The following is a 19165-nucleotide window of genomic DNA, read 5'->3' as shown; positions in this document are numbered from 1 at the left end:
TACAAACTTGTCCTATCCAGCCATTCTGTTCTGTTGACTACCTTATAGGCCAGTCCAACTCTGTTCGTGACATTCTTGGATGTGAATTCTGCAAATATTGTTCATGTTTCTGCTATCTCCAATGGGAACCAACTAAGTTTTTCACTGGAGGTGTAGACCAATGCCAGGTACAATTGACAATGCTAATATTACAGAATCTCTGTCTGCTTGGTCCTGTTAAGCTAATTGGTTGGTGCAAGTGGGAGATGGGTACTTAAGCACACAGCCAACCTAAGCAATGCCCTGAAGAACAACAGTGGCCATAAGGACAATACTATAAAAGTCCAGTGTGCAAGAGCAATTAGAATGTCTAGTCTCTGCCCCAGGAGGAGAGTATCCTATCATTTTTATTGTGTATCATAACTTCCCATGCTCTTTTTACTGACTTGTAAGTAAAACTGAGTGTTTACTTCGTCATGCAGTGTCTGTACCTTTAACACCTCTCATGGTAAGCTTGGAACACTTGACTACACTGCCGCAAGGAACTCTAGTGTCTAAAGGGAGTAACTTAATTATCTAATTGGAGTGTATGTGTATTGGTGAACCTGAGCCACCAGCAGTAAATAACAGTTACCATACAGTTTACTTCCTAGCAGCAACTGACTGCTCCAGAATTAAAAGGACTCACACTTGTACAGTGAAGAAAAAACACCTGCCTCAGGAAAAAAAGCACACACCACCTATATGAAAGTGCCCGTACTGACTGCCAAAGAAGCATGCACCTCCTTTACACTTGTATATAGATCTCAGAATGCTTTCCAAGGCAAGGACCAATTTTGTTTGAAGTACAGAATCTAATATCACTCAAGCAGACAGTTGGGGATGAGACAAGTCTCATTTATGTATTGAGAAGTTATTTTTACAAGACTGTGTCCGCTTTTGGTTACTCCAGAGTGCTAAAAGGAATGACAGTCTGATCATGGGACATACTCCAGTCTTTAATGGTGGGCCCAGTACAATATTAGTCCTTGCTTTTTCCAACAACAGGCATTTCAGTTGAAAGCCAGCCAGAACAGTACATTTTTCAAGCCTTTTCTGAAACGCATGCAGTTGGGGTTTAAAAGCATGTGACATATTTCAGCTGGCTGAATGCACTTTGGTTAATTAGAGATGCTGGTGATAGCCATGAATCATATAAGTAAAGTAATGTCAGTCTGTGTAGGTATATTGGTCCTTTGCATCTGCAGGCCTTGTGTGTGCCGCTTAATAGAGTTTGGACATCCTACAGACTGTCATCACACTTATTCGGGTAACGCCTGGCTGCCCAATTGTGGAGACTTTGCATCCAGCCAACATACTTTTTGGGACTTCAAGTTTAAGTTCCATTTTGATGGCGGTGCTCCATGTTGAGTATAGTATCTCTTTGCTCACTTCAGATATCATTTTCAACAGGTACCCTGAAGACCTAATTGTGATTTATTCCTGTAGTGTATGCTGAACAGCAGGCCCTCAGAGAAGCATGGCTTAGAATACAATCAACCAAATAAATAAAGTACCGGATGATTACTTTGGACCTTTGTTATGTCTTTTTGAAAATCATGCTGTGATTACCTCCGGTAGTGAGCCTGAACCGCTTAGCTGCTAAAATTTGCTACCTATAACTCCTTTAAAGCATTCACACATTTTTGAGGAAACTTCAACTGTAGAAAGTAAAAGGACTTCGGGTGCAAGCTGTTAACTATAGGATCTTTGCTTCTGGGTGTTTAATCTTTAACTCCTCCATTGTCATCTTGTCTTTAGGCACTGGTCGTTGTGCCACTTTCTTTTTATAAGAGCCTGCTTCGAAAGACTTTCAGATAGATCCCAACCAAAGCCAGAAAAACTGCCATGCATGCACTCATCAGCAAAAGACTGCACTACAGTAACACTCTCAATGGATGAATCAACAAGAAACTCCTTTGCAAACTCCAGACTGTCCAGAACACCGGAGCCAGACTGATCCTCAACATTCCCCGTCGCAGTCATATCACCCAGCACCTCCACGATCTCCACTCACTTCCAGTCGAAAGAAGAATAACCTTCAAACTCCTCACCCACGCATTCAAGGCCCTTCACAACACCGACCCACATACCTCAACAGCCGCCTCTCTTTCCAAGCACCTAAAAGCCACCTCCGAGCTCTCTCTGGCCACCGTTCCACGAATCAACAAGACCAGAAGGGGAGGAAAGTCCTTTTCTTACTGCGCAGTCAAAGCCTGGAACTCCCTACCCCTCCACCTCTGGCCATCTCCCACATTGCCCCAGTTCAGGAAGGACCTCAAGAACTGGCTCTTCGAAAGACCCCAGCACTCAATGGAGCCGACCTCCCTCCCCCCACCGCGATACCAAAGGGGATGATGGACGGAGCATTTGAGCAAATCAAACACTCACCCCCAGTCAACTGATCTGGGTTTAATCCATCACCATTCTTTAGCTCACTCAACCACCCAAGTTCAGACATGGCCATATGCAAATCAGTCTGACCCTGTGCCTCATGGGAACAGTCTAGACCGAACTGCCAAGCCATGTCTTCCCTAGACTGGAAACAAGCATCCTGGGACCGGTTTCGGGTTCATAACCCTCATCAGCCAGGTTATCTTGAATACAGTGGCAAAGTGAGCAAGGGACCCACGTCTGCGCATACCCTGCCAACTTAGGGCAAACAAAGCGATACCATTTGTCACCCCGAGTGGGATGGGTATGCTCAGACGTGAGTCCCGTGCTCTCCATTCTACTGGAATCAAGCTATCCTGGCTGAAGAGGGGTGAAGCCCCCAAACCGGTCCTAAGACGCTTGTTTCCAGTCCAGGGAGGACCCGACCTGGCAGTTCAGGCTGGACTGTTCCCATTGGGTGCAGGGTCAAGACTGATTTGCATATGGCTGGGCCCAAACTGGAATGGCATGGTGAGCAAAAAAACGATGGATGTAGGCCCAGATCTCTGTACTGGGGTGAATGTATGACATTGTTCTGCATTCTGTCCATCAATAGTTCTTTCTGCATTTCTCCCTCCCCCACCAGCGCCTTGAGACCCTCATGAGTGAGTAGCTGCACTTTACCAACCCTGATTGATTGATTGACAAGATCAGCAGACATGAATACAATACCTGATGGGCCCTCTAATCGGCCATTAATGTATCTGAGAGATGTTGGGCATTTTTAATTTGTTGATTATAGAGGAATTAGTGGAACAGGTAAGGATGTTTCCACCAGTTTATTGACTGTGCATTTCCCTGAGACTGTGGATGTTGGTACCTGGTTGTATGTTCGTACAACACATGCATTACCACTCTTGCATTTACAACGAGGTCCAAACCACAAATTAGTCTTTACAATGCATTTAATGTACTCAGAGGAGCACCTCAGCCTGTGAGTGACAAGTTTGTTGTGATGACCTAGAGTATTAGAGGAGCCTTCAATCTGTACAACTATCCGTAAATAATTGATATTGTTCCTCTGAATCCAGAAGAACATTTGGCATGATTTGCTCAATATTTCTCCTGGTGATACCTTGTTTTGCAGTCAATCAGCATCCACCCTTAGGTTCGAGGAAGGAATCCGAAGTGTTGTGGTGTCCTTGCGGTCTGCAGCACTTTTACCAGGTAGGGAAGCCTACGGTGTTTCGCTCCAAAAACGCAGTATTATGTATGCAGAGAAAGAGCGCAGTAAGCACTCCTTCCTTTATTGTTTAGGATCACTGTGTGCAAAGCACTTTGACATTTTCATTTAAGGATATAATAAGGAAAAAGATAAGCGCTGGATGCACTCCTCCCCCCCCCCTTTACTGCTTGGAAAAGCGTATGGAATGTGCTCCGACTGTTTCTCTTTTGATTTTGGTTTGTAAAGGGAAATTCAATGCGCTAGAGCGCTCGCCTCAACGTTACTGGAAAACAGCACGTGAATGCGCTTGACATTTTGTTTCAACAAGAAAAAAGCGTGGTAAGCGATATATAAGAACAGTGCCTAAAGTCAAGTTGGATGTTAGTTGGAAAGCAGATAGCCCTGCTAACAAAAGTGCTTTTGTACCAACCCTTAATCTTTTGAGTGCACATATTTTCATTCTTCCTTACAACCTTGCTTGTGGCATGTATCGAGGTTCTGGTATTCAAGGCCATATTTTTCTGTTTCTGGAATGAATGCACTGATTTTAACCTTCTCTACGTTCTTTTGTGTATTTAATAGTTGAGGTTTTATCCTACCCCTGGATCCTGTGAGAGAGACCTATGGTCTTAAGCTCTTCCTATAGACGCTTCTAACCTTCAGATGAGATTGCCTGCAGGGTGTTCGGTAATACAAAAGATTCAGTGGGGTGTAGATTTTTCTTAAAAGGTTACCAACACCTTGAGTAATTGTTTATTTTCGCTTATAGGTCTCTCTCCTTGCTGTTCCTTCCCTACAATCCTTTTCCTCGCTTGATCACCCTGACCTTCTGTGCCTTTATGGTATGCAGAATTGGGGATATTGACTGGAAGACCCTATTTACATATCATGCTGATCCTGAGGAGCACTCATTCCATCACAGAACAATGACAGCCATATGGCGAATGGTCCAGTGCAGTTACACTGTGCTGAACTGCTCCACACTTCATCCTCTCTGAGTTCGTATTTTTTTTCATAGCCAGGAGGCTTCAATGCAGAGTTTCTTCAAGGGGGCAATACATGATTCTGTAAGTGGTTTCTACAACCGTAGAATACTTGACTGTTAATGATATAGGTAAAGCATGCAGGAAATTCCATTGGCATCACAGTTGGCGGAGGGGAGGCTACTTACAGAGACACCTTGGTAAATTTGTGTTCTCTTCCATGAAAAAAGTGTGAGGGGAGAATGGTTTTGTGTGTGATGTGGCTTTACCATATGTGTGGAACCTCAGGCTGGCCAAGGTTAGCTATAATAAGGTGAGCAGGCATGAGACAGCATGGGTATTGATATAACGGGTTCCTCTGAACTCCTCAATGTTACTGCATGCTCCTCCCATCCCCACGCTGTGCAGGCCACTGTAGCCAGCTTGCTGTGTAACTGGATTTGATTCACAAAAGTCTTCATCGAACAGGGAACAATCATTTGTACTCATCACACTGCTTCAAACCAATATGGCAGGTGAGTCTGTGTCTTTAGAGGAATCATCATCTTCTCAAACTCTTAGAACATTATAGGATGTTCATTTCCAAGAGTCCAAACTGCACTTGAACCCGATTGAATCCTCCAAATCCTAGTACTACACCAGATCAGTGGGTTTCTCAACCTGCTGCTCTGGTGGTGTAATTTGGCATTGCATGCCGGGAAAAGTCTGCTAACCACGACTTTCAACAGAAACTCTGCATCCCGCTGGAAAAGGAATCCCCCAGAGGCAATAGATTGTTATGTCCTCCCCCTCAGATGCATGCAAAAGGGAAAGAGGGAGCAGGTAACAACTAGTGTGCTTGTCTCTTACAATGTTGGTAATTAGCTACGCACATGTACAGAGCAAACCGTAACCCTTGCAGATGTCAGCTTTCAGAAAAAAAACACAAATACTCTTCAAACAGTAATGGTATGAATTTCCATAGAAATGTTTTTTTACATTCTAAATCAAATATAAATACCTGCGGTTAGAAATGAGACATGACCTGCCAGTGGATTTTATTAATTAACATCTAAAGTTGCAAACAAGTTAATAATGAAGTAATATCACCTGAAATAAGGTGAATCTGATGTAACTGCAATGCAAGGGGATAGGCATGAACACACGGTTACCATGACCTGCGTATCATCACTGTTAAATCACCCTGCTCTTTTTTTTCCTGATTTAATCCATTTCCAACTAAGGACTTCTTTATCGCCTAAGCCATAAAGTTCCCCATAGTGATCTGGTAACGGCCACATAGCTCATCTTCCCATAAATAATTTTACATCAACATATTTTTAAAGATAACTTTAGAATGACTTGGAGAGTAACTACTGGTCTAAAATTAATGTAAGCGTACTCACAACTCCTCTACAGACATGTATGAAACCAACTCATGACAGACGCAATTTACTACAACTATACACATTTGCAGGAACATTGTAACAACGGAGGGCAAACTGTATGTGTAGGGTGGCCTACAGAACAGCTTAACTATTGGTTAGATTCACAGCCTACACTAGAAATAACTTGTGGGAAAAGTGGGGCTTAAAACTACCAACATTTTGCTTGTTGTTATAAGCTCGAGATTGTGATAAAGAAGAAGCAACAGGTATAGGATGATTGAGTAATTAGACTATATTGTGTAGTGTATCGGTTAAACGACTCTGGCCTCAACAGTTTAGGCACTAGAACAAAAGTGGGTGGTTGCTAATCTCATCAACCAAATATTACTTAATGAACATTAAAAGCAATGAATTAATTGTAATTAAAGGTTTAATGCAAGACTTTTAGGGCATATAGTCTTGGATCTGATGCTGATTTTTCTTGTGTGTCGGCTGCTGTATCTCTCCTGATTTTCAGATACATAAGATGGCACACTGAAAATGTCTTATACTACGTTCCAGTGAACACTGTAGCATCAATTTCAAGACTCACTGTCTGCCTTGTCACATCACAGCCATTTCCTCACTTACCAACTTAAGTATTGGGTATTATTATAGAAGTCCCCATCAGCAATCCCAAAGGAAATGTTAAGAGCTTGGATTATGTGGTGCTCTTGCAGGTTCTCCCCAAAGTAGGCTTGGGCAATCGTTCTGGCCACGTTCAGAGTACCGTTCTGGTCCCGGAGGTCGTAATACTGGCATGGCAAAGCCTCATCCCGTCTAGCCTTGGGCGAGTTGTAGGCCACAGACTTCCATTGCATAAAACTCTGGGTGTGGCTCTTGTTTCCTGCATGAGACAACATCTGGGCCATCTATCCAAAAATGAAAGGTGCAGTCAGAATATAAACTGTAAGACAACATGCACAAATAGAGTCTCTCTAGCATTGGTGTAATAGTTCTTAGCACATACTGCTTCAATAAACCAATCCTTCTCCTGCCTCCAAAGAACAAAAGTGTGACTTGCTGAGCATTTGTGCTAATATTTCAGGTGTTGCAAAACACATTCAGCTTAACAAAGGTAACTTTTGGGAAGAAGCACTGAACAGCGGAGAAGACCCTCAGAGATGAGCTATACACTAGCACTGTGCAGATCAAAGAGCGAAACAATAAAATGTTATGTGAAAGACCTATGCCAAGATGATTAATGTCAACGGCACCTATAGTTTCTTACAATGATTTAATGTGGCATGAATTTCTCTACCTCCACTTTAGTGACAAAATTAAACAAAGCCAGAAAGAAAAGTTTACATCGTTTCAAAACGTTATAAAAAAAAAATCTAATGCTGAAAAAGAAAAAAGTACTTTTCTTCAACGTTTACCCATTGTTCATACTTTTTTGTCAGAAATTAAAGTTAAGGCTAGTCTAGCAACTGGATCTAGAAGTTCACAGTATATTGTGCATCTCTACTACCAAATGCTGAAGAAATCTAAATTTGGTGGTGGAAATCAGCTCAGAGATGCTGTTTTTGCACATTTAATGTTATTTCATTGGGTGCATTAATAACACTGAAGTTAACTTTGGGATATTAATTTCCAAATCTTATTTCTATAACTTGTTAATTCATTTGGGGATTTTAAATTCAGATGAATCCAATGCTAGTTAGAATTGATTTAAACGATTATAGGGTCCATTCAATTGTAATTATATTGTATTGTGCTCTGTGTACAGGGACACACACACACCCTACCTGCACCAAACTTCTTACACCTTTGACAATTTTCTTAACATTTCATTTATTATTTTTCTTATTACAGGGAGACCTCCCATTTTGTTTCCCTGAAAGTAACTGTTGTTTGTTTCTTATATTCTTCACATATGTTGCATCCCTCCATCTACTTATCCCATATGCTTAGCTCAATATAATTCGGTTTCCTTTTAGTCTTTCCATTTATCCCGATGTTTCAAGTTCCCGTTTTTTTCTGTACCAACACTATAGTTTTAGCTACAAACACATCAAAGAATTTGCTTGTACAAGTCACCATGAAATGGAGTAGCTTAAGCACTCAGGGACTCTATTTAAGACCAAAAGGATCCAAGACTGAATAGACAAGTAAAGGCAATTTTTACAACTCTCTGAATCTATTCCATTTTTACATCTCTTTTGACCAAAATATATTTCTCTTAACAAAAACATTCATTTGTTTGAATGGTAGTTGAAGCTTGTTCTCCTGTGACAGAGTTAAAAAAAAAAAACAGCTTCAATAAGGACTACAGCCTTCGTTTCGTCAATCTGGAAGGCATTTTCTAAAGAAGCTTACATGTACACAGTAAGTCAACTCACCATCAAACTACATACATGTCAGTTCTTTATGTATAATTAGGAAGTAGGTACTAAGTAGTTGTGGTAAACACAAGATGGACGGAGTGCTGACACTTTTCAACCACTCCCTATGCCACCCCAGTTTGGACCCAGTCATATGCAAATCAGTCTTGACCCTGCTCCTCTGGGAACAGTCCAGTCCAAATAGCCAGGCCAGGTCCTCCCTGGACAAGAAGCAAGCGTCCTGTGACTAGTTTCAGGGTATTACCCCATCATCAGCCACGCTAGCTTGAATTCAGTGGCACAGAGAGCAAGGGACCCACGCCTGGGCATACCCTTGGCTACTTAGGGCGAACATAGTAAATACAACAAGATGATGGACGGAGTGCAGAAACTTATCAACCACTCCCACCCCTGCCATGGGATCTGGGTTTAATACATTGTTCTTCTGCTTACTATGCCACCCCAGTTTAGACCCAGTCATATGCAAATAAGTCTTCGACAGCCCAGCCCAAACTACCAATCCAGGTCCTCCATGGACCAGAAGCAAGCTTCCTAGGACCAGTTTCGGGGATCACCCTTAATCAGCCAGGCTAGCTTGCCTCCAGTGGCACAGTGAGCCCGGGACCCACATCTCGGCATACCCTTAGAGCGAGAAAGCAAAAGAGACTCAAATGATGGACTTGAAACCTGCTCCTCATGGATCAGATAAGTGAGTAGTTGTGTACGATTTCCAGCAAGGAGCTAGGCTGTTCATGCTCAGCTCTGGGATAAACTCTCTTTCAAATTATAGGAAAATGTGTTCTTAGCATAAAAAGGGACAACCAACATTCTCCCAGAACTCGAAACAAAGTACAGCAAGAGACATGACACATCTTCATCCTTACACACAGAAACAGCACAATCATACATGAACAAAGTAGTATACAAAACACTACAACTATGCATTGTGCTTCTTGTGTCAACTCTGCCACACTACCTCAAAAATTGTGGGTGTATACTCGTCATCAATCGTCCGCACAGACTTCATTGTCTTGAGGCCTCCCTTTTGCTCCAGCATGACCATCTCCAACCCAAAGCGTGAGAAGTTCCCTCTGGGGGTCACACCTTCAATCCGAAACTCAAGCTTAGAGCAGTTGGCAGTATGCAGGAGGCTTGGAGGGACATATTCTCGGCCCGTACTGTCAAAAGCAGTAACCTAAAAAGAGGATATAACAATTATTTAACAGCTCTGAAATGAGAATCTACCTCAAATTAAGATACACACTCCAAAAATATTTAAGATATTTACAGTTGGAAGCTTTCTAACAAGTAAATAACTGTGTATAAGTCCTTCAATGGCAATACCTAGTTTCTGCTCATCAACCACTATATTTTCAAAGGCATCTCCTTTTACTGTTGCAAACCAGACTCTCTACTTACAAAAATATTTCAACTCTACATAGCCAGCACCTGTTTCAAACAAATCCAGAAGTGTGCCAATAAACATATGTAATAAAGTCATCCTATAATAATGTAGATCTACAGCACCAGAAAGGATTAACAGGCTGCACTTTTCGTATGAGTAATCCAAGGCCACCCATCAGAAAATCTTAAAAAATAAAGTTTTTGACAATATATTCCATTAACAGTTTCCTAAATTTACCTTTATGTATGCCACTTTAAATGAAAACCAATTTTTAAAAATTTTCATTTCTACTTTCAAGTTATAAAATGCAACTGAAAAACAACCCAAAGATTTTCAAGAGAGATGATTCACTCTATGAAAACTTGTATGTTTCTAGAGTAAGGACTGGATTTGAACACGTTGGGAGATTCAAGGCAGTTAACAGAATTTTAAACAAAATAATGCATAACTCCAAGCACCTGAAGCCCCACGTTCAATAAGTAGTCAAAGGATATTGCGTAATATTTCGATTTAAATCAGGAAGCAGTAGTACCCTGACGCAGACATTATTTTCAGACTTAAAAATGTATATCAATTTAGGGATAAGGAAAATGTCACTTTGCAAGCATCTACTCATAGCATGTAGTGCTGTAGTTTCACATGCTCTGCATCCCATTGCCATCTAGTGTTTGGCTTGGGTATTTGCAAGCTGTTTTTTAGGTTTCGCCTATTAATCCCGCAAGGGTTAATAGTCTCGCATTTCTCCTCCCCCTCCCAGTGTACTTTTATTTTTTAAACTTGTTATTTTTATTAGACACATGTACTTCTCTCACACACCTACTTCTTTCAAACACTGTCGATTCGGGTGATAAATTGCAGCAGCGCGCTTGTCAAATTAAACCTGAATTATTATAAAACTGTATTGAGACATCACTTAATTAAAACCTAAATAATCGTGTATTGCTTTGGGTATCTTCTTTTTTACTAAAGATTTTCCCTGCTTCTCATAAAGTGCGGATTTGTTAAATATGCTGACTTCACTTGTTTTAGATTCCCGATGAGCCACAGTGTTTGTCCAGTCCAACCGCCAAGCCGGTTTCCGCACCGCACACTCCACGGAGTCCGTGGTCATGTCGGTCCTCGACACCCTCAGGGAGGGTATGGACACCAATCATCACCAGGCCCTTGTGCTCCTCGACCTCTCAGCCGCCTTTGATACGGTGGACCACAACATCTTACTTTCCCGTATCAGGGCGGCGGGGATCGAGGGGACTGCCCTGGTCTGGTTGTCCTCCTTTCTGAGTGATCGCACCCAGGCTGTCCGCCTGGGCGACTTCACAGCGGACTTCCGGAAAGTCCAGTGCGGGGTTCCTCAAGGTTCATCTCTCTCCCCCCTTTTGTTTAACCTATATATCGCCCCTCTTATCTTTTCTCTCCAACAGATGGAGGTCGCCGTATTTAACTATGCGGATGACCTCCAGCTGGTCTTTGATCTTTCCTCTCCTTCTGTTGTCCTCAACTTTCAAACTGTCATGTTTCACATCAGGGACTGGATGAGCCACAATCACCTCAAACTTAACCCGGGCAAAACCGAGTTGGTATTGACGGGCGGCTCATCCAGCCCCTGGTCCCCCCTATTCTGGCCTCCCTCTCTTGGTTCTCCTCCTGTCCCCTCCTCCTCAGTTAAAACACTAGGCATTAAGCTCAATTCCCAACTCACCCTCCACTCCCAGGTTAGCTCTGTGGTATCTTCTTCTTTTCTCTCACTGCGTACTATACGCAAGGTGTCCCGCTTCTTTACTTTTTCTGCCCTCAAACTTATCATTCTGGCCATGGTGGTGTCCCGCCTGGACTACGGGAACGCTCTGTATGCCGGCATTCCTGCATACAGTTTGCGCCGCCTACAACAGATCCAAAACCAGGCGGCCCGCCTAGCCTTCAACCTTCCCAAATTCCACCACTCTACCCCACTTCTGAAATCTCTCCACTGGCTCCCAGTGCGGGCCAGAATTCAATTCAAGCTCGCATCCATCACTTTCCTGGCCCGATTGGACCTGGCACCTGCCTTCATCTCCTCTGAGATTGTTCCCTATGTCCCCTCTAGGGACCTACGCTCTTCTTCCCAGTCCCTCCTCACCATCCCTCGCTTCCGGAGAAAGAAGTGGGGCGGCTCCAAATTTGCCATTCTGGCACCAACCCTTTGGAATTCCCTTCCCCTTCATCTTCGTGCCATCACCCTCTATCCCCAATTCCGGAAAAGTCTTAAAACCTACCTATTCACAAAATCCTTTGAATAAATGCCCATTCCTCTCTCCCTGCTCTTAACCCTCAGCCCCCACTAGCTACAGCGCCATGAAACCGCCGGTATACGTGCGCTTTAAAAGTGCTTTTAAACTCAAACTCAAACTCAAACCACTTCGCTACAGCGAGCAGAACCACTGCGCTCAGATTCCATGCCATCTCTCCCGTACTAATGTCTGCAGAGTCACTTCATAGCAGGATCAAAGGATGGCATACAGGAGGCTGTGGGCTTGAATGTAATCTATCGGGGTACACTGCGTGTTTATATTCTCCCTTCAGCAACGAGATCGGCTCACATTAAAGAGGTGTTACTGGTGCATTGTACTGCAATCACAAGCGATTTTAAAGGCTGCTGCTCCCCCGCCCCCCCACCCCCCCACAGCAATGCCAAGAGCTCAGATGTTCACAGTCCCTCATCTCCGTCCTGCCCATGTTGTGCATTCTTACATTTCACATGCTTTTCTTAATTTTGACCTGCTTTACTTCATTTAGTTTTTAACAGCAGACGGCTCAGCTAGGACATGCTGCAATGCTGAGTTCATTATCTCCCCACCCAGTCCTTTCATAAATGTGGCCAGCAGTCTGCTGCTGTTTGGATCAGCATACCAGCGGGGCAGCTGTCCTCTCCCCCCCCTCCGCTTGTATTTGAAGGCAAATCAAAAGTTAGGGAAACAAATATATAAATATGCCCTTCTTTTAATTAAGACGTTCACTACTAACGTCTTCATTGTAGCAGTGCATAGCTATAGTCTTACCTTCTAACTTTCACTGGGCGTGACAACATCGCACATTGCAGACTGCATAGGGGGCAGATGCAGCATTTACAAAGCAATAGGTCTTGCATTTGCGAAAGTTTGAGCTATTGGTATTTGTAAATGACAATGCCTTTTATTTATATGTTGTTTTTTAAAACTGATAAATAAAAGGCATTATCATTTACAATGCCAATAGCTTAAACTCTTGTTTGAACGGTTGTCTTTAAATGGTTATCCTGGGTGCACTTAAAGTGTATGTTACAGCACACTTCACCCGTAATTTAAAACTTAACCCCCATAATCATTGAGTTTCCGAAAAAAAAATTTGCTTCTAGTAGTTCATCCCCTCCACTCCATCCATCCATCCCCCCACTCCATCCCCCACTCCATCCATCCATCCATCCATCCACCCCCCCACTCCATCCATCCATCCATCCCACTCCATCCCTCCCCCGCCCCACACTCCATCCCTCCCCGGCCCCACACTCCATCCCTCCCTCCATCCCTCCCCCATCTCTCTCTCGTCCTCCCTCTATCTCTCTCTCGCCGTCCCTCTATCTCTCTCTCGCCCTCCCTCTATCTCTCTCTCGCCCTCCCTCTATCTCTCTCTCGCCCTCCCTCCATCTCTCGCCCTCCCTCCATCTCTCGCCCTCCCTCCCTCTATCTCTCTCTCGCCCTCCCACCTCTATTTCTCGCCCTCCCTCTCTCGCTTTCGCCCTCCCTCTATCTATCTCCCTCACTATCGATTGCATCACCACAGCATCACTCAGCACCACCACAGTATCACTCAGGGGCACCACAACATCACTATGCGCTACCACAGCATCCCTGAACGCCACAGCATCACTCGTAGCCACCACAGCATCACTCAGCACCACAACAGCATCAATCTGTGCAACCATTTAACAACAACTGGTTCAAATAATGTTCTCTCAATGTTTCAAGCTTTATTACAAATGTCACAAAAAGATGTTGATATTTCAGTTCTGTTCTTGGATTTTCGTCACAATAAAATACACTGAACATAATCTTCACAAAAGATAACAGTTATAAAATACATCCAGTAACTACTGGGAACAGGTACCAGGACCTCACTAGGACCACCTGCACTAAAAAGAACTACCACCTAAGTATCACACAGCATTTAGGGGTATAAGCACAACACATTACACATGATGCATGAAAACACATTCAGCGGTGTAGTAAAGGGAAACACATGATGCATAAACCTACACATTCAGCGGTGTTCAGAACAAAGCACATGATGCAATAAAGTACATTCAGGGGTGCAGCGCAAGAAGACACATGATGCCTAAAACATTCAGAGGTGCAGCGCAGGGAAAAGGAAGACACATGATGCCTAAAAACATTCAGAGGTGCCAGAACAACACAATAGCGCAAAAATCACATGATGCCTAAAAACATTCAGAGGTGCAGGAATAACACATGATGCAAGAAAACACATTCAGAGGTGCAATAACCATACAATTGCGCAAACACACACAGTAGGCAATTACCATCCTAAACATAGCAGGTAACCACATTGCGCAAAACTCACATTAGCAATTACTATTAAAAACATAGAAATCACATTGCGCAGAAATCACATACCAGCCCCGATCTAATAAAGGGACTAAAAGAGCCCTGCGTCCAGAATGTCAGGGCGCGCTGCCATGCAGCGCCAGTCAAGGGTGCGCCACTGGCGCAAAACCTAAACGGTGCAGGTGCCCACTACTTGCTGGGCACCTGGGACACTCACAAGACCTAAACGGTGCAGCTGCCCACTAATTGCTGGGCAGCTGAGAGTCCAAATTGCGACAGGGTCCTCACTGACCCTTAGGCGCAAACTGCGCCAACTGTGGGAGCCACACAGGCTCTTGCCCCACACTGCGGCCAACTGCTGGAGCCACACAGGCTCTGGGCACATCACACATGCCCCATGGTGCAGAACGTTGGAGCCACACAGGCTCTGAAGCACATGGCCAAACTCAGGCTCTAAAACAAATGCCCCCAGGGAGCCTCCTGGGCTCTAGCCAACGTTGGGGCGACCCGCTGCCAACCGGGGCCGCCCTAAATGCACCACCATGAACTGGGCCCCTAACGGCAATAAACAAGTGCCGCCTCGCGGGGCTCTTTAACAATTATGGCCCCCTTCGTTGGAGTCCCTCGAAGGGGACTCGAAATACACTGGTATCCAGAGCCTCTGCGGCTCGAAATACACAAGATGCCCTTGGAGCCACTCTTGGGCTCACATACAAATGGGGCCTCGCGGGTGGGCCTCTCTGCGCCCCCCCGCAAGGACTCTGCACCACTGGAGTGAGGGCGGGCACCGGCAATGTGCCCCGAAGCCCTCTTCTCCTTCTGCACACACTCACCGGCTCTCTAGACGCGCCGGTCTCTGCACACTCGGGGCTCTCCCTCCATTCGGGGAGCCTCGCGCCGGACTTCTCTCTTTCTCCGGGGCTCCCTCAGCACACAGGAGCCCCAGCAGCAGGCCACGCTTCCTCCTCCATCCGCGGCGGCTTCCCCAGCATTTCCGGTCTCCCTCTCCACACAGGAGACCGGCAACGAACCACCAGCAGGCTTCCCCCGGGCAGGGGGAAGCGGAAGTGGCCGCCTCGAGGCCCCGCCCATGTCGCACCACTACGTGCCTGGCTTCCTGCGCTGAGGGCCGCCAATGGCAGCGCGGCCCTTGGCAGGAAGGCGGGTGCAGCTCCTCTTTCTCGATCTCCAGGCCAGCGGCAGTGAAATCAACACGGGGCAATGCCGGGTGGGCACCGGCTCCAAATAATTAAATAAGAACGGGGTGGCACCCGTAAATTAACCAAATAAGCGGGAATAAAAGCGCTCCCAGGCGCTTAGAAGAGGGATAAAGCGTTCCCAGCGCTTAACAGCAAAACAAAGCGCTCCCAGCGCTAAAGGCAGGAGCAGAGCGTCACCAGGCGCTAGGGGTGAAAGCAAAGCGCTCCCAGCGCCAGGGACAAGGCAGAGCGCTCCCAAGCGCCACAGGGAACCAAAGAAAAAGTCCAGCAAAGTCCTTCAGGAAAGGAAAGCAAAGGGGACCCAGTAAAAGGTCTCCAGAGTACAGGACATCAGCAGTCCATCCAGGGTAAAGCAAAGTCCCAAATCCTTCCAGGACAGGCAGAGGGGTCCCCCAGAAGTCCTCCAGGCACCCAGGGGCTGGGCAGGGCCCAGGGATTCCCCTGGGCCAAAGCAGCAGCACGCCCCTGGCAGATTCAAGTTGGAAACAAGAACCAATTGGAAGGGGACACAGCCCCTTCTTATACAGGGAAAAGTCTTTGAAGTCTTTGTGCAGGCAGTGTGAGAACCAGCTAGAACTGGTTATAGGGAAGTCCCTTCAGTGTCAGGGACAGAGGTGGCAGTCGCCCAGCGGGGGGGTGGAGCCAGCATTGTGGTCAGGCAGGCACAGCCCTTCACTATCAGGTGCCATCTCCTCCCACTTCCCTGGCAGCAGATGCTGCCTTTCATCCATGGGCTGACTCAGACAACCTCCTGGGCTCTCCAGCCCCTGTCACCCTCAAACCAGACAGTCAATCCACAAGCAGGCCCAGGCACTCCTGGACCAGGCTCACCAGCCAATCACAAGCCAGACACAAATTACACAAATATGTCAACTTCTAAAAGTGGCACTTCTAGACTAGACACAATCATGCCGCATATACCATTAAGCAGCATTCAATCTCACGAGTTCTCTCATACCAAACTCGCCCCTGCACTCCCCACACATCAGGATTTACCATGGGCATACATATTCCCCATTCATTCCTATGGGAGGGCAGGTCACTCACCACTCATTCACAGAGAGCTCAAGCACTTTACACTGTACCACAGTGAAAAAGTGCGCAGAGGCCTAAAATCACCACCACCAGGTTCCAGAAACAGGCTAGGAAAAAGCAAAAAGTCTCGGGGTGAACCTGCCTAAAGGGCCGGGTCCAACAAGATGGTTTTACGCACAGCAGGTGAGAGTAGTATGGAGTGGTGGGGGAACACTATATGATGCACTTGTGTATTCACGAATAAGAAAGAGAGAAGAGATCTTTGATCAGGCCCATACATGTCCAGGGAAGGAAGGTGGTCACATGTGAATCTAAAGAACAACACACTATGAACAGATACTTACAGGGTAACATTTTCTGTTCATAGCATGCGTTGCTGTAAATACACATGCTCAGTATAGACTATAACGCAATACCTTTCTATAAGTGGTGGCTAGCATATGGATGATGTAAAACTCTGAAACAAGGCTGTATAGCCAACCATAATCTGTTTTCTGGCTAGAATATCAACACAACAGTGTTTAGTAAACATATATGGGATTCACTATGTAGCTGCCTTACACATGTCGGCTATGGGGATGTGTCCTAAGAAGGCCATAGTTGCGGCCTTCTTGCAAGTAAAGTGAGCTCTGGGAGTAATCGAGAGGGTTTTCTTTTATTTTTTGATAGCATGTCTGCATGCACTTGACTATCAGTCTAGCAATTTCTGCGTTTCACATAGGTTACCCCTAATGAGGCTTTGCAAAGGCTATAAACAACTGATCTGTCTTGCGAAAAGGTTTTGTTCTGTCTATGTAATACATGACAGCACACTTAATTTCTACTGCATGAAGCACCATCTCTGCTCCGGGGTCTGATTGAGGGAAGAAGACTAGGGTCTATTTAAGGGAATGCCTCTTTTTGCATGCTTACCTCTACATTTTTGGACTCATGCTGTTGGTTTATCGACTTAGGGTACACTGAGGCCTGCTACACAGAGCTCAGTATTTCAGCACCTTTGAAAGTGTATGGAAAATTGGCTACCCCCAATTGAAAGAGACTGACTTACTTGTAAGTCTCTAGTATACAGTACCCAGGTACCCTGGACATGTGAGGGAGAGTGTCCACCCAGATCTGTAGCACTGTTTGCACTACCCTGTGTGTAACAAAGTACAAAATGGCTCCAAGTCTGTCACTGCAGCCTGGAAAGGCTGTGGTAACACTGCTAGTTCGACTTTGACATTCAAACCAATGGCTAAGCCCCCACTTACAATAACAATATGCAAGTCCCCCCTCAGGTAGAGAGCTGTATATTATTAAGTAGGATATGTATTTTCTATATATGTCCTAACAACAATACTTCTAAATTGTCGTATTGCTGGGGGGGGGGGGGGGGGGGGGGGGGTTAGTAGTCCCATTAACTAACACAGGGTAAATGGCTGACCTCTCAGCCTGGATAACTTCTGAATGGGACTACTTAGATGGGTACTGTAAGGGGTCAAATTAATCGGGACATTTAACCCAACTTGATGCTCAAGTTGAATCACTATCAAAGAAACACAACTTTGAGAAAGTTCGTACTCTGTGACCAAGTTTGTCTAGTGGCCTCACATGGTCACTAGCCAGCGGACTGCTTTCTGCCTTCTTGGAGAGTAGTCAGAATGACTCCTAGAATTAGGAACAATAGCAGCCTGCTACAGGGAGCGGTTTCACGTCCCCTTCACAGGAAGCCACTCAAGTGGTTAACCCAAATAGCGAGCTTCCAAGGCGAAACCGCCATTGGTGGGCAAATAGCAGTCACACTCCTGAGGGGCTGCCCTTTGTTCAGGTAGACAGGCTGGTGGCGGAAACAGAGAGGGGAGACCTGTGCCCAAACCAGTTTTGCAGTGGGTGTGTAGCCCACAGGTAGCCACACCTCTAGGTTGGCCTACCAAGCTCTTAACATCCAAGGAAGGGTTCTGACATCTTGAGAGTAGGCAGAATTGTGCACTCTAGGATTGCAAGATATCACAAAGAAGGAAGGGACCTGGAAGCTATTGGCTAATGACCGCATCAACCTCCCAGGTCACTTTCTGGTCACAAATATGGCACCTCTGGTACCCTGAACCTTTAGATCACATCCGAACTTGAAAGAGGACCGAAGGAGGACTGCTGTGCAGACACCTGGACTTGGCAAAGAGAAGCTGACCCGTCTGCTTGCACTGCACCTGTAGCACCTTGGGCTAGTGAAAAGATGACTGTGCCTGGGGCTCCTGGCTTTGGAAAAAGTCGCTCCCAAGCCCTAGACCAAAGAAGTGACTCCCATGGCCATCAACAATGAAGTAGCCCACTTCCGCAAGTCAGTAGCCACTCCAGAAGAATCATAGCTGACTGTCACTGGGTACCCGTAGAGACCAATCCACGGTCAAAAGTAGCACCCAAGTCAGCCAGAAACCCAAGAGGAACACCAATCTCCACCAAGGGATACCACTGTGGACAGAGACTGGTAGTCTAGCCGCAACTAGCCTTCTGCTGTCTCTAAGAGGACTTTGAGGGACCCCAACCTCTGTCGAGAAATAACTACAAAGACACCTCCATCAATAGCACATCACCCAGAGCATCCTTGAGCATCTTCCATCTC

At 45.5% G+C, this 19165-nt stretch overlaps 1 protein-coding gene across 1 annotated transcript in view; it reads right to left on the bottom strand.

Moving 5' to 3' along the window:
- LOC147666196 (glycosylated lysosomal membrane protein B-like) overlaps nucleotides 1-19165 on the bottom strand; it is a 104668-nt gene that overhangs the window by 19093 nt on the left and 66410 nt on the right. The window contains exons 4-5 of the mRNA XM_086949222.1: nucleotides 9306-9524; nucleotides 6597-6877 (exon numbers count right to left, since the gene is read on the bottom strand). Coding sequence (XP_086805348.1) covers nucleotides 6597-6877; nucleotides 9306-9524 — 500 coding nt within the window. The remainder of the gene's footprint in view (nucleotides 1-6596; nucleotides 6878-9305; nucleotides 9525-19165) is intronic.

This window comes from Lissotriton vulgaris, unplaced genomic scaffold (assembly GCF_964263255.1).
Source record: "Lissotriton vulgaris unplaced genomic scaffold, aLisVul1.2 SCAFFOLD_637, whole genome shotgun sequence".
In the NCBI taxonomy this organism is placed as follows: Eukaryota; Metazoa; Chordata; class Amphibia; order Caudata; family Salamandridae; genus Lissotriton; species Lissotriton vulgaris.
This window is presented reverse-complemented; position numbering and strand designations above follow the sequence as displayed.